This window comes from Oncorhynchus clarkii, chromosome 14, assembly GCF_045791955.1.
Source record: "Oncorhynchus clarkii lewisi isolate Uvic-CL-2024 chromosome 14, UVic_Ocla_1.0, whole genome shotgun sequence".
NCBI classification, from domain to species: domain Eukaryota; kingdom Metazoa; phylum Chordata; class Actinopteri; order Salmoniformes; family Salmonidae; genus Oncorhynchus; species Oncorhynchus clarkii.
In genome coordinates, this window is record NC_092160.1 from 22,007,092 (window position 1) to 22,022,680 (window position 15,589).

Sequence of the window (15,589 nt, forward strand, 5' to 3'; positions counted from 1 at the left end):
TACTGGACTGCTACTGGAGATTAGTACTGGACTGCTACTGGAGATTAGTACTGGACTGCTACTGGAGATTAGTACTGGACTGCTACTGGAGATTAGTACTGGACTGCTACTGGAGATTAGTACTGGACTGCTACTGGAGATTAGTACTGGACTGCTACTGGAGATTAGTACTGGACTGCTACTGGAGATTAGTACTGGACTGCTACTGGAGATTAGTACTGGACTGCTACTGGAGATTAGTACTGGACTGCTACTGGAGATTAGTACTGGACTGCTACTGGAGATTAGTACTGGACTACTAACTACTGGAGGTTAGCACTGGACTACTAACTACTGGACTACCTCTAGGGGGTTAGCACTGGACTACCAACTACTGGGGGTTAGCACTGGACTACTAACTACTGGAGGTTAGCTCTGGACTACCAACTACTGGAGATTAGTACTGGACTACCTCTAGGAGGTTAGCACTGGACTACCAACTACTGAAGGTTAGCACTGGACTACCTCAAGGGAGTTAGCACTGGACTACTAACTACTGGGGGTTAGCACTGGACTACTAACTACTGGAGGTTAGCTCTGGACTACCAACTACTGGAGATTAGTACTGGACTACCTCTAGGAGGTTAGCACTGGACTACTAACTACTGGATGTTAGCACTGGACTACTAACTACTGGAGGTTAGCACTGGACTACTAACTACTGGAGGTTAGCTCTGGACTACCAACTACTGGAGATTAGTACTGGACTACCTCTAGGAGGTTAGCACTGGACTACTAACTACTGGAGGTTAGCACTGGACTACTAACTACTGGAGGTTAGCACTGGACTACCAACTACTGGGACTAGGTTAGCACTACCAACTACTGGAGGTTAGCTAGTACTGGACTACCAACTACTGGAGACTAGTACTGGACTACCAACTACTGGACTGGACTACCAACTACTGGAGTACTAGCACTGGACTACCAACTACTGGAGACTAGTACTGGACTACCAACTACTGGAGACTAGTACTGGACTACCAACTACTGGAGATTGGACTACCAACTACTGGAGACTAGTACTGGACTACCAACTACTGGAGACTAGTACTGGACTACCAACTACTGGAGACTAGTACTGGACTACCAACTACTAGTACTGGACTACCAACTACTGGAGATTAGTACTGGACTACCTACTACTGGAGATTAGTACTGGACTGCTACTGGAGATTAGTACTGGACTGCTACTGGAGATTAGTACTGGACTGCTACTGGAGATTAGTACTGGACTACTACTGGAGATTAGTACTGGACTGCTACTGGAGATTCATTTCCTTCATTTAGAACTATTAGGAGAGGGAGGACATTTACTGCACAACACCTCTAGTGGTCTCCTCATTGACCAACATAGTTAAGGTCTGTGACTGAAGAGGGAGGACATTTACTGCACAACACCTGTAGTGGTCTTCTCATTGACCAACATAGTTAACCTTTTGTAACTACCCATCCCGTGTCCGGGATCGTTGTCATCATCTGACACTAATTAGCATAACGCAATAGACATAAATATTACTAGAAAATATTCCTATTCATGAAATCACAAGTGAAATATATTGAAACACAGCTTAGCCTTTTGTTAATCACCCTGTCATCTCAGATTTTGAAAATATGCTTTACAGCCAAAGCAAGACAAGCATTTGTGTAAGTTTATCGAGCATAGCATTATGTCCAGCTAGCTCTAGGCAACTTGGTCACGAAAATCAGAAAAGCAATCAAATTAAATCGTTTACCTTTGATGAGCTTCGGATGTTTTCACTCACGAGACTCCCAGTTAGATAGCAAATGTTCCTTTTTTCCAAAAATATTATTTTTGTAGGCGAAATAGCTCCGTTTGTTCTTCACGTTTGGCTAAGAAATCGACCGGAAATTGCGGTCACGAAAACAAATTAGCTCCATAATATCGACAGAAACATGGCAAACATTGTTTATAATCAATCCTCAAGGTGTTTTTCAAATATCTATTCGATAATATATCAACCGGGACAGTTGACTTTTCAGTAGGACCGATAGGAAAAATGGCTACCTCTGTATTTTACGCAATAATCACTCAGAGCCATCAGGTGACCACTTACGCAATATAGTCGCTTACGCTCATTCTTCAACATAAATGCGTGAAACTATGTCAAAATGCTGTAGACACCTTGGGTAATACGTAGAAAAAGGAATCTGGTTGATAGCCCATTCACTGCTCAATAGGGACGCATCGGAACGCAGAGCTTTCAAAACATGAGTCACTTCCGGATTGGATTTTCTCAGGCTTTCGCCTGCAATACCAGTTCTGTTATACTCACAGACAATATTTTTACAGTTTTGGAAACTTTAGTGTTTTCTATCCTAAGCTGTCAATTATATGCATATTCTAGCATTTTGTCCTGACAAAATAGCCCGTTTACTCTGGGAACGTTATTTTTCCAAAAATGAAAATACTGTCCCCTAGTTACAAGAAGTTAAAATTAATCACTAACCTTTGACGATCTTCATCAGATGACACTCCCAGGACTCAATGTTACACAATACATGTATGTTTTGTTCGATCAAGTTCATATTTATATCCAAAAACCTGTTTACATTGGCGCCATGTTCAGAAATGCCTCCAAAACATCTGGAGAAATTGCAGAGCCACATCAAATAACAGAAATACTCATCATAAACTTTGATGAAAGATACATGTTTTACATAGAATTAAAGCTAAAGTTGTTTTTAATGCAACCGCTGTGTCAGATTTCAAGAAAGCTTTACGGCAAAAGCAAAATATTCAATAATCTGAAAACAGCGTTCAGCCACAAAAGCAAACCATACAGTTACCCTCCTATTTGTGGAGTCAACAAAAGTCATAAATAGCATTATAAATCTTTGCTGATCTTCGCCGGAATGCACTCCCAGGACTCCCACTTCCACAAGAAATGTTTGTTTTGTTAGATTACGTCCATATTTATGTCTAAATATTTCAAAGGCACAATGTGCGAGCGCAAAATCCTCACCAAAAGTCAAAAGAGTTCCATTACAGTTTGTAGAAACATGTCAAACGATGTTTACAATCAATCCTTAGGGTCTTTTTATAATAAATCTACAATAATATTTCAACCGGACAATAGCGTATTCATAACAGAGGAAAAAGAAGAAACGGCGTGCCCGCGGGACCGCGCAGTAAACAACTGATTGGCCTCAGCCTAGTCCACTTGTTGAAACAGCTCTTATTCAACACCCTTCCACAATAGAAGCCTCAAACAACTTTCTAAAGACTGTTGACATCTGCTGGAAGCCTTGGGAAGTGCAATCTGGCCCCATAGACACAACATATTGGATAGGAAATCACTAAAATTAAACTACAAACCTCAGATTTCCCACTTCCTGGTTGGATTTGTCTCAGGTTTTTGCCTGCCATATGAGTTCTGTTATACTCACAGACATCATTCAAACAGTTTTAGAAACTCCAGAGTGTTTTCTATCCAATACTACTAATATGGATATATTAGCATCTGGGACAGAGTAGCAGGCAGTTTACTCTTGACACCTTATTCATCCAAGCTACTCAATACTGCCCCCTGTCACCAAGACGTTAACTACGTTGGTCAATGAGGAGACAACAAGAAGTGTTGTGCAGTAAATGTCCTCCCTCTTCAGTCGCAAACCTTTACTATATTTCTGATTTTTGTGACACCTCTCTTTGGTTGGAAAATGGCTGAATGCTTTCTGTGACTAGTTGCTGACCTAACATAACGATATGTTCTGCTTTTGCCGAAAAGCCTTTTTGAAATCGGACACTGTGGTTGGATTAACGAGAAGTGTATCTTTAAAATGGTGTAAAATACTTGTATGGTTGTGGAATAATAATTATGAGATTTCTGTTGTTTTTAATTTGACGCCGTGCAATTTCACTGGCTGTTAGCGAGGTGGGACGCTAGCGTCCCGAACGATCCCAGAGAGGTTAAGGTCTCTGCCTGAAGAGGGAGGACATTTATTGCACAACACCTCTTGTTGTCTCCTCATTGACCGACATAGTTAAGGTCTCTGACTGAAGAGGGAAGACATTTATTCCACAATACAGCTTGAAGTTTAATAGAAAACGTAGGAAATGTACCAGACAGGAAGAGGGCTCTGTCCACAGTGAACTCTTCGGCAAATCGGATATGGCAGAAGTTCTTCTTGCTCTTTCGGATTGCGATGATCTCCCCCAACTGGCCAAATACCTCCACAATGAGAGCCTCAGTGGCGTTCTCTGGCAGACCACCCACAAACACAGTCTTACAGCCGGGAGGGCGCTCCCTCATGGCCGGAAAGGGAAGGTCTGTAGATGAGAAGAGAGAAGCATCAATACAGAAAACTACCCGTAAACTTGGACACTATGACTGATAAAGTATTAATTTGACCTGAGTTTAAAGGCGTTAGTTAGCGTTTTTTTCTAACAATGTCCAGAATCTCCTGGCAAGCATCTCCTAGTTAACATCACCATGCTTTTGAATGCACTGCCAACTGATAATCTGTTTGCACTAGCACTTCTAAAAACTAGCCAGATTATTATAAGGGTTGCTAACTAATCAGTTGTTTTATTTAATGATAATTACAAAATAAGCAAAATCCCAAAAAGTGACCCAACCAAGTCACACTGCTTCTTGACACAATGACCGCACCAATGTGTCGGAGGAAACAACGGACACCTGGCGACCGTGCCAGCGGCCGGCCCACCACAGGAGTCGCAAGAGCAAGACCTCAGTGCACACGCCTGTCATTTCAAAAGATTGCTAGAAGATGCATATCATTCTAGTGGGAGAAGGCTCGGACTTTCTGACTAGCGAATTGAAAAGTAGCCTAGTTAATATAAGTGGAAAAAGGATCTGGCTGAAAATAACTAATCGGCTGTATAGACAAGAGCCGGCGCTAGTGGTAAAGACTGCATTTATTTGGCCATTTATTTTGTATAACAGACATGCTTTTGTTATAGGTTATGTCATCTCCAAACCAGACACGGTTGATCTGAGCCTTGCTGAAGAAAAACCTCATTAGTATCAGACTTTCGGCTGTCACAGATGTACCTCTCCCGACTTTAGTCTATAGTCGGAAGCTGTAGTCTTACCACTCAAACGCGTCCAATATCTGCAGTGCTGCTCGTGGCAACGTCGTCTCACTGAGTCTACCTTAAAATTATAAAGTCAACCTCAATGTGACCCACCAGAACCTTGAAAACTTAAGGCTTAAAAAAGCTTAACACACTCATTCAACCCCACAAAAAACAACTATTGATGGTTATTAGTTTTGTTAGTTTTGGAGTCAAAGACAATCGTTTCAGTATAGTTTTCGTTTTTCAAACAGGTTTGTTAATTATTTTTATTTCAGTTTACTAAATAGTTCATGATTAGTTTTCATTACAGTTTACTATAATAACCTTGGTTCACATGCCACCTACAAACTGGGTCCCATAAATCAATCAGAACCGCATTAAAGAAGCAGTTAAATACTCAGTCTGAATTTACAACACAATATAAAACTAGTGTTTCTACAGTGAAAAAAATAATGTGAAATTGATTTATGCATTTTGAAGTACTGTCATCATAATGCAATGTGCAGGCTGTAATTTATGTTATACAATATCCATCTGATTAATTCAGAGGCCTCATGCTGGGAAAATCTATTAAAGTATTATTTGAAAAATTACATTTGGAAATATCTCCCATGACCAACGAGTAGCAATAATGACGAAAACATACAGCAATACGCTTGGATAACTTTTCTATTGATATCTAATGTTAATGTGAAAACTGTTGTGGGATAAACACAAATGCATCCTCTTAGCCAAAAGCTGGTTGATTCTCTCATGCGAATGGTTCATTGCTTGAGAGACCTGATTAATTGAACACAGATGAGAGTTTACTGAACCATACATGGGGCTCGACTGCTCTGGACAGAACTAATCACCAGGGCCTGTATTCATAACCCATCCCAGAGTAGGAGTGCTGATCTAGGATCAGTTTGCCCTTTTAGCTGCATTCCTACCCTGAGATGCCTCTGCCCTCCTAGGGATCTATGGCAGAGCCTTGTGGTGCAAGAGCAAGGCCTCTTATGTTAAAATGTCAGTGATATGAAGTTTGTTTCAAAGCTCAGCTCTTCGAGAGGACCAGACCTGTGCCACTGTTGTTCAGCTAAAGTCCTTCGACATTTAGCCGATGGCTGTATGATCTGAAAGTCTGCTTTTAAAACCCAATGTGCATGTATTTCCTAGGTTCAGTGGGGGTGGTCTCTATACTACAGAAAGAATATGAACGGTGGGAGTGACACTGGAGAACGCAAAATGTGGTGGCTACTTGTCAACAAGGAGATAGTGCCGATCAGAATCTTCAGCACCATGGATAGAGGCAACATTGGTATCCTGGGAGCTGATGTTCAGCACCACAGGACAACAGACAAACAGTAACTTAATGACAATAGAGCTCTCCATTCTTTCCTCGAAATCTCTGCGAAACAAGACAATAACGGCCATCCTGTACAGCCCACTCTGCTTGCTGGGACAAACACACACCTATACTTATGTTAAGATCCATCATCAGTGTTTTCCACTTGCGCCGGCTGTTGTCTATACAGCCAATTACAGACTCATTTTCAGCCTTAAATTAAACTAGACAACCTTTCAATTTGCTAGTCAGAAAAAGTATGCTAGTGCACTCTGCGCCTAGAATGAACAATATGCATCTTCTAGCGATCTATTGATAGGACAGGCACCTGTCAGTCACAAAGTGAGCGATGACAGGGAAAGACTGCTGGTTTGACAGTCTGCTATCTGTCCCGCCTCTCGGAACCTGTGTGTGTGCGCTGTGTGCATTGTGGTTGCAGTCAAATTTCTACTCGGATGGAGAGAGCATGAATTTGCACATCCCATATAACGTGGAGTCAAAATCCACTTAGCCTATTGTTTTCTAGAACATTCATTTATTTTCTTTCGTGTGCAGGATCCGATAATAATGATGGCCCGCCGGCCCAGGACCAGTAAAAACATGTCGGTCGGGCCAGTGGATCTTGTCAGTCAATGGCCCGACAGTACATTTTCAGCGCATCTTCGCATTCCAGTTCAATATTTACCTGCTCTGTCGCCAACCATTGAAGACCACAAGCGTAAATGCCATGCTATTTGTATTTGGGCAATATGATTGGCCGTTCATTCAAGCACCACCACGCTTCCACGAGTTACAACTTCCGGAGCAGTACATAGTTGATGATATTCACACAGCATACACCAGCTGCCCAGAGCAAAAAGAAGCACCCATCAATCTACTCGCTGAGCTTATTTCTTTTAGAGAAAGTCATTTACAATATTAAACCTTCAATAGTGAACATACTAGCAATATGCTGGCTACTGTTGAGCTACAAAAAGACTTGTTTGGAGCGACGCAGGAGAAAAAAGAAAAGCAGGAGAGGGAAAATAAGGAAAGAGGGGGCTAGATAGACGTGAATTGAATGGCTCAAAGCGAGAGAAAGACAGAGTCGAGCGAGAGAAAAGGGGAGTGAAAGAGTAGAGTGAGAGAAAGAGAGAGCCACTGCAGGTGTAATTCAGATCAAGGTCAGTGTGAGGGGCAGTATGGTGTCAGGGTAGCCTGGAGGTCCTGCTCCCTGTGATGGCCACCATATGCAGCCTGTTGACCTGCTGCCCTGGGGATGACAGGGCCCCTGAATCACCAGGCTCCTCTAACCCTCACACGCCCCTGGACCACACACAAACATACAGGTGAAGGGCAGAAAAATGACATGGCTTGGATCTCTATGAAAATAAGAGAAAACAGACCCTTCAGCTCTGACCTTTATTTTATTCTCTCTATATTCCTTTCTTTCTTTTATTTTCCTAGTAGATGTCATCTATTTTCTCTCCTCACCTATATCACTGCCCAATAGGCATATTTTCTAATCTACCTCGAATACTCTGTTTCATTGTCTTCAGGTTGAGGTCTAAAAGACCCCCTCCTCTTCCTCCTGGCCCCCCACAAGTCCTCTAAACATCATCCTCATGGTGCTGTGACCGCCGCAGTGGAGTTTACTATTCTCAACAGTCACAATGATTCACTAACTAATGGCTGAGCAGATGTCTTTCTATTTGGCAAACAAAGGGACAGAGGCTCATCACGGAGCCCTGTGATAACTTTAATCTGGAGAATAAATAGGCTTCCTCTGAATTAGGGCTTTAAAGATATCCCTCCTTGAAGAGACTGCCTTTCATAAGGAACATAAAAGTGATAGCGAGAAAATGAATAGAGAGACAGGGAGCGGACAGAGGGGAGCAAGAGAAAGAGAGGGGGAAGACAGGAAGCAGACTCAGAGGAGACAGAAAGAGGAGGAACTCAGGGAGTGGACAGAGGGGAGCGAGAGAAAGAGAGGGGGAAGACAGGGAGCAGACTCAGAGGAGACAGAAAGAGGAACTCAGGGAGCGGACAGAGGGGAGCGAGAGAAAGAGAGGGGGAAGACAGGGAGCAGACTCAGAGGAGACAGAAAGAGGAACTCAGGGAGCGGACAGAGGGGAGCGAGAGAAAGAGAGGGGGAAGACAGGGAGCAGACTCAGATGAGACAGAAAGAGGAGGAACTCAGGGAGCGGACAGAGAGAGGAGACAGAAATAGAGGGGAAGACCATAGGTGAGAAGAGGGAGAGCGGGAAAGACGGTAGAAGAGGAGGAGAGAAAAAACCAGGGGGAGAGGGAAGACCATAATAGGCAAGAGGGAGAGAGAGACAGGAAGAATATTCACATTGAAAACACACACACAACATGAAAGCCTTGTGTTCTTAAGGAAGGAAAGGGGGTGTGACTCCAGACTGTATTTTCTGTTTTCTGAAGGAGCCTGAATTCCCAACAACTAACGAGAGAAAAATTGCTTTTGTTTTAGTTTAGGGTGAAATTGATCCCTTCCAAATCTGACAAGTGAGCTTTCTTTGAAAAAGTCACCAGACAAAGTTCTCTCTCAGAGATATTAAAGGAGAGCTCCCACTGGGTGTTCTTCACAGACACACACACTAACACGCATGTACGCACACAATCAGAATTGTTATGTAGAGACCGAGATGCACAGTTCTGGTGACTTTTTAAAAGGACACCTCAAAATGTATGAAAATTACATTTGGCTGACACCATCTAAAATATAATTGACATTTCCAGAAATGAGCCCAATAACATAGTCAAAATGATTTCTTAAAATGATTTTAACAGATTGGACCATGCATATAGCCTATGCATGGTCTATATTATCAGGTATGCTATTAGCAATAAGCATTATCACCTGTATATATACACTGAACAAAAATAGAAACACAAGTGTTGGTCACGAGTTGAAATAAAAGATACAAGATATTTTCCATTTGCACAAAAAGGGGGCTGAGGAGTATTTCAGTCTGTATTAAAGCCCGTGGGGAAAAACTCATTCGGATTAGCTGAGCCTAGCTCCCAAGTGGGTGGGCCTATGCCCTCCCAGGCCCACCCATGGCTGCGCCCCCGCCCAGTCATGTGAATTCCATAGATTATGGCCTAATGAATGTATTTCTACAGACATCCACTGCCTGTACTTCTCACAGAAACCCCTTCATGCAACCATTTCCAATCCCAACACTTTTCCTGGTAGCCACTACTCTTGCTCAACTAAAAATGTAATATCTAATCACAATTGTTTAAGTCACTATCCAAAATATTTTGAGGTAGGGTGGTGAATTACCCCAAGCTATTGGGGTGAAAATTGACCTGTGTTACATTCAGCCCCAATCTCCCCTAAGCACTCTTTGCAAATTGCAGAGCAGTAACATGCTTAACCATGCAGTTGCTAAAAACACTGGGTTTAAAATGGTGCAGTTCACACATATTAAAGGAGTTGATAAATCAATAAAAAAGGAATGAAAAATATACAAACTCATACTACTCAACGATGCACCAAAAAAAGAGCCTATTAGTTTCCTCAAAAGCAAACAAAGAAAAGCTCCATAATCATACAGATAAAATACACTACACATCATCAGTTCAGTGTTGAATAATACTGTTCATCTTTAAAAAGGCTTCTTTAACAAATGCCATTAAAACTGCTGCTATTAAAATGTGCATTATGAATGGTTGTGCATTGACTGCATGTCAGAATGCATGTTTCCCTCCCTATGACACTTGCAACTTGAATGCACCTTGAGAGGAATATTTCTCTCACATAGAACACATAACAAGCTAACTAGGTAAACAGATAAACTATTCTACTATGGAGTTGTCTGTTTTTTCTATTCGTTGCTCGTTTTGTTTGCCGTGGAAAAGTAAACGTGGATTGTTCTAGCATCTTCATAGTGCGCCTCTGCAGAAATATTTTTTCATGTTCCATATTTTTTTGTGTGGCGGCAATGATTTTGCACCTCTAACTTTATCAATTTATTTTGTGTTACAGCCTGAATTCAAAATTGAGTTTTTTGTCAGACAATACCCCATAATGTCAAAGTGTAATTAAGTTTTTCAAAATGTTTGAAATTAATAAAAAATGAAAAGATGAAATGTCTTGAGTGAATAAGTATTCAACCCCTTTGTTATGACAAGTCTAAATAAATTGTAGAGGAACATTTTGCATGGACTCACTGTGAATGACTACCTCATCTCTGTACCCCACACACTATCTGTAAGGTCCCTCAGTCAAGCAGTGAATTTCAACCACAGATTCAACCACAAAGACCAGGGAGGTTTTCCAATCCCTCGCAAAGAAGGGCACCTATTGGTAGATGGGTAAAAATAAGAAAAGCAGACATTGAATATCTCTTTGAGCATGGTGACACTTAATTACACTTTGGATGGTGTATCAATACACCCAGTAACTACAAAGATAAAGGCGTCCTTCCTAACTCAGTTGCTGGAGAGGAAGGAGACTGCTCAGGACCAACATTGTAGTTACTCCACAAAACTAACCTAATTGACAGAGTGAAAAGGAGGAAGCTAGTGAAGAATCAAAATATTCCAAAACATACATACTGTTTGCAACAAGGCACTAAAGTAAAAAAATGTGTCGCAGCAATTAACGTTTTGTCTTGAATACAAAGTGTTATGTTTGGGGCAAATCCAATACAAAACATAACTGAATACCACTCAATTGTCAATCATAGTGGTGGCTGCATGATGTTATGGGTATGCTTGTAATCATTAAGGACGGGTGAGTTTTTCAGGATAATAAAGAAACCAAATGGAGCTAAGTACAGGCAAAATCCTAGAGGAAAACCTGGTTCAGTCTGCTTTCCACCAGCCACTGGGAGATTAACTCACCTTTCAGCAGGACAATAACCTAAAACACAAGCCCAAATCTACACAGGAGTTGCTTTCCAAGATGACGATGAATGTTCGTGAGGCCTTAGGGTTAGCAGTGTGGTTAGGTTTAAAATCGGATTTTATGACGGTACTCAGAAAGAATAAGAACACGGCATAAGCCATGGCAAAATCAGCAGAATTGCAGGAAATTAGCTTTAAAACGGCAATTCTTTCTCTCAGCCCCATGACAAAATGTGTAGAATTTCAGGAAACTAACTTAAGTGTTCTATCTGCACTATGGCAAAACAAGTAGAATTGCAGGAGATTAGCTTAAAAACAGCAACATTTTGTCTCTGCGGTAGCTGACTTTGCCACCGCTGCTGAAACAAATCCTAGGTGAAACCATGAGGGAGTAGGAGGTCTATCAGTGGACTATGAGGGTATATAGTTTCTCACACAAGAACCAGTGTGTATGTCTGCATGTTGTGTGTGTCTACATGGTGTCTGTATCTACAAGGTGTGTACCCATAACACCTACTGCTAGGCTGGAGAGTTTATAAGCTGTCAGAATTGTAATGTGGAGACGATAAGGCCCTGCAGAACTTCCCTGGGCCAGATCAGTTACACAGAGACCTTGACACCTTTTCATTCCCTTGCATTTTAGACCAGATCACTGGAGTCAATATTGACATTTACAATGCAGGAGAGAGGAAGAGAAGGCTTATGGCTGCATAAATGAACTGTGAGGAGAGAGATGGTGGTCTCAGTCATAGTCAGTATTCAGGTAATAGAGAAGGTAGACGCTAAGAATGTAATATAGTAAAAATATGACTGATTTATTAAAGGGGAAGTTCAGTATTTTACAACTTAAAGGGATACTTTGGAATTTCAGCAATGAGGCCCTTTATCTACGTCCCCAGAGTCAGATGAATTAGCAAATATTATTTTTATGCCTTTGTGTGCAGTTTAAAATAAGTTGTAGTTAGCATTAGCGCAATAACTATAAGTCTATGGGTATCTGCTAGCATGCGGGTTGCCCCATCACTTCAATAGATTTTTTGCTGATGGCTTAAATTAAATAGACTCCCTGGGGTAAGAGGTCAATAGACTTACTTGGGTTTGGGGGGAAGAGGGTGCAGCTCTGGTAGTGAATGATCTCCTTAACGATGGGTAGATCATGGGGCAGGGGGGGGGGGGGCACGTAACCAAGGCCGGGCATCATGGGGTTCATGCCTGTCATCATGCCAAGGCCTGAGTCGAAATCTGAAGGAGACACACACCAGAACACACACACGAGAATGGAATAACACGCATATAAAAACAACATTTCCACAGGCATTAGTTCATCCATGTTGACATTTTCATGTTGCATTAGACATTGTGTGTCTCTCCATGAACACTTTGGCCTTGTGTGTCAACAATGGTGACACACAAGGCCAGCAGCATACCACCCTGCATCCCAATGCTGGCTTACTTCTAAAGCGAAGTAGGGTTGGTCCTGGATGAGAGACCAGATACTGCTGGAAGTGGTGTTGGAGGCACCCTTTCCTCTGGTAAATAAATCCCAATGGACATTGCCCTGTGAAGGGTGCCGTCTTTCGGATGGGACGTTAAATGGGTGTCCTGACTCTCTGTGGTCACTAAAGATCCCATGGCACTTATTGTAAGAATAGGGGTGCTAACCCTAGTGTCCTGGCTAAATTCCCAATCTGGCCCTCATACCATCATGGTCATCTAATAATCCCCAGCTGACAATTGGCTCATTCATCCCCCCCTCCTCTCTCCTGTAACTATTCCACAGGTCATTGCTGTAAATGAGAACGTGTTCTCAGTCAACTTACCTGGTAAAATAAGGGCATAAAGAAAATAAAAAATAAATTAATAAATGAACAAACATCCTACATGTTTAAAGTGGAGCTACATGAGCTTCTACTGACTCTCCTCTCTGCTACTGATTGGCTGACCTTTGATCTTCCTGTCTATAGTCAGAGGGAGGGAGAGATGGATCTGAGAATTAGCTCACAAGTGAGCCTTCATTCACAGGTAGGGGACTATCGATTTAGACTGCAGCTGGATTCACTCTGCACACTAGCTGAGTTCCAGCAGATCATGTTTTAAATGGAAATTACATTTCCTCTACTGCACCTGCAGATAACTGTGTGTGTGTGTGTGTGTGTGCCTTGATGGACCACACAAAAGCCTGAGTATAACTAAATACCACTTAGTAAAACCATATGTGGATAACTTATGTTTAAATCCCAGAAAGGGCAACGAAAGCTTTTCAATAATTTCAGCTTTCTGTGTGTGAGAGAGGAAGGTATTTGGATGAAGGATGAGAAAGAGAGGGAAACAAGCCAGAGGTGTAACTGGACCAATCAGAGGAGAGGACAGTAAAAGTAGAAGAGAACGTCTAGGTCCGCTTCATCTCTTTTACAGTGACCCTTATTGATGACCTCATCTCTGATAAGTAAGTGATAAGAGGGACCCTGTTGCCTGGGTGATGATGACTCCTGCCCAGCGAGGCGGAGGAGAGGTGAAATGATGGCATTAGGAGAGAGGGAGGGAGGGAGGGGTACAGCGGACACAGTGTCTTCTGAATACCAAGGCCAGTCTCAGTGGCAGTAAGAGGCCCACAGAGGAAATCTCTGGTCAACCGTCGGGCTGTTCTGGGTTAGGGAGGGAGGCCCACTGCAGAGCTCTGTCATGGGCCTTACTGCAACAGGTGTGAGCTGCTTCATAACTGCGACTTAGTAGGGCTGCACAGTTAATCAAATTCCCATCGAAATTGCAATATTGACTAACTATAAAAACGCAACCGTCTTGCGGCTGCTTCCCACACACACACCAAGCCTCGCCCCCAGCGACTAGAGTCTGGTTTCGATGATGGACTCCTGTCAGAGGAACTACGTCACTACCTTATGCACGTGAATAAAATACTAAATAGTAGCTAGCAAGATGGAGATCAGAGGTAATTTCACATCAACTACCTTAACTTAAACCATTGCAAAGGTTTTGCCTGCAAACTTTGGTTTTGAATCGCGACAATCTGGCATGTCTGCCTCGTGATTTGTTGAGTGAGTCCCGGGAATAATTGTTTTCTCTTATAGACATAGGAAGTGAGTTAGTTCCTCTATGTCAAGAGTCCATCAGTGAAACCAGACCCTGGTCAGTGGGTTTTTAAGACAGTTATTCCTCCTGGCTGTTTGTTAGATTCACAGTTGGCATGCTGTTCTGAGATAGAACAGATTGTTTCAAACAATAATGATATTACTTTCCTTTTTAATATGTCATTCAATTTCTATAATTCACACAGCTCACATATGTTCTGATCTTTATTGCACGTCAAATTGCAATATTTTGTAAAACATCCGCAACTCGATTTTTGGCCCACTTCGTGCAGCCCTCCCACTTGACACTGAGGAAATGGGCACAGTGCTGATGAATAATGGAAAACACTCCTGGCTGCCACACACACATTTTGAGCACAGAGAATAATTTCCTCAGTCACTCTTGAAGAAACACAAAGCTATTAAATAAAAGATTTCTGCACCATATTTATTCATGAACATGACAGATGATAGGAGCCAAACCAGGCTCCGGGTGCACATCAAGAAAAGATCTGGTTTGATCAAGACCAGCCTGTTTCCATTTCACTTCCAGTCTGTGTGTGTGATTATATATATATATATATATAGAGAGAGAGAGATCTGTCTGTCTGTGACGGGTAATCGAGTACTTGACCTGACCCTATTTTTAACCACAAATCCATTTTTTTTATTTTTTATTATACTGTAAAACCAGACAACATTAATGTGCTTTGCCTCTAGTATTCCATCAGTACATGTGCCTTTGTTAACAGTTATTCTCCTAAATGTCCTTTCTCCTTCATGTCGCACTCACTCAATTGCGTTCCGACCTCTCTCTCTACACAACTACTTGGCTTTATTGCAAAAAATATATAATAAAAAACACTTTTTGGTGTAAATTTAAAGTCAGGGCTAGGCATAAGGTTTACCAGTGTGATTAAGGGTTAGGTTTCAAATCTGATTTTTAAAAAGAGAAATCGTATAAATAGGCAGGGTTTGAAATTGCTTTCACCTGGATTTACCTGGAGAGTCTCATGGAAAGAGCAGGTGCTCTTAATGTTTTGTGCACTCAGTATATATCAATGTACACATAAAAAATAAATAATGCGAGTACTCGAACAGTTGAAAAATGTAAAATGCCCATCCCTGGTCTGTGTCCTATTCCATTGACAGCCAGAGGACAGAGAACTGTGTATGATAACAATTTACCCTCTGCCATTCTCAGGGATTTTC

At 41.9% G+C, this 15,589-nt stretch overlaps 1 protein-coding gene across 9 annotated transcripts in view; it reads right to left on the reverse strand.

Annotated features, from left to right (window-relative positions):
• The window catches only part of LOC139366415 (ecto-NOX disulfide-thiol exchanger 2-like), a 286,381-nt gene that overhangs the window by 48,769 nt on the left and 222,023 nt on the right, over positions 1–15,589 (reverse strand). For 8 of the 9 annotated variants that reach the window (XR_011626759.1, XR_011626758.1, XM_071103873.1 and 5 more), the window contains 2 exons: positions 12,384–12,533; positions 4,127–4,333 (listed from right to left, as the gene is read on the reverse strand). Coding sequence is in view for 7 of the 9 variants with exons in the window: in XM_071103873.1 (XP_070959974.1) it covers positions 4,127–4,333; positions 12,384–12,533 (357 nt within the window). In the remaining 2 variants the exon portion in view is untranslated. The remainder of the gene's footprint in view (positions 1–4,126; positions 4,334–12,383; positions 12,534–15,589) is intronic. The other variant, XM_071103879.1, reaches the window with a different exon arrangement.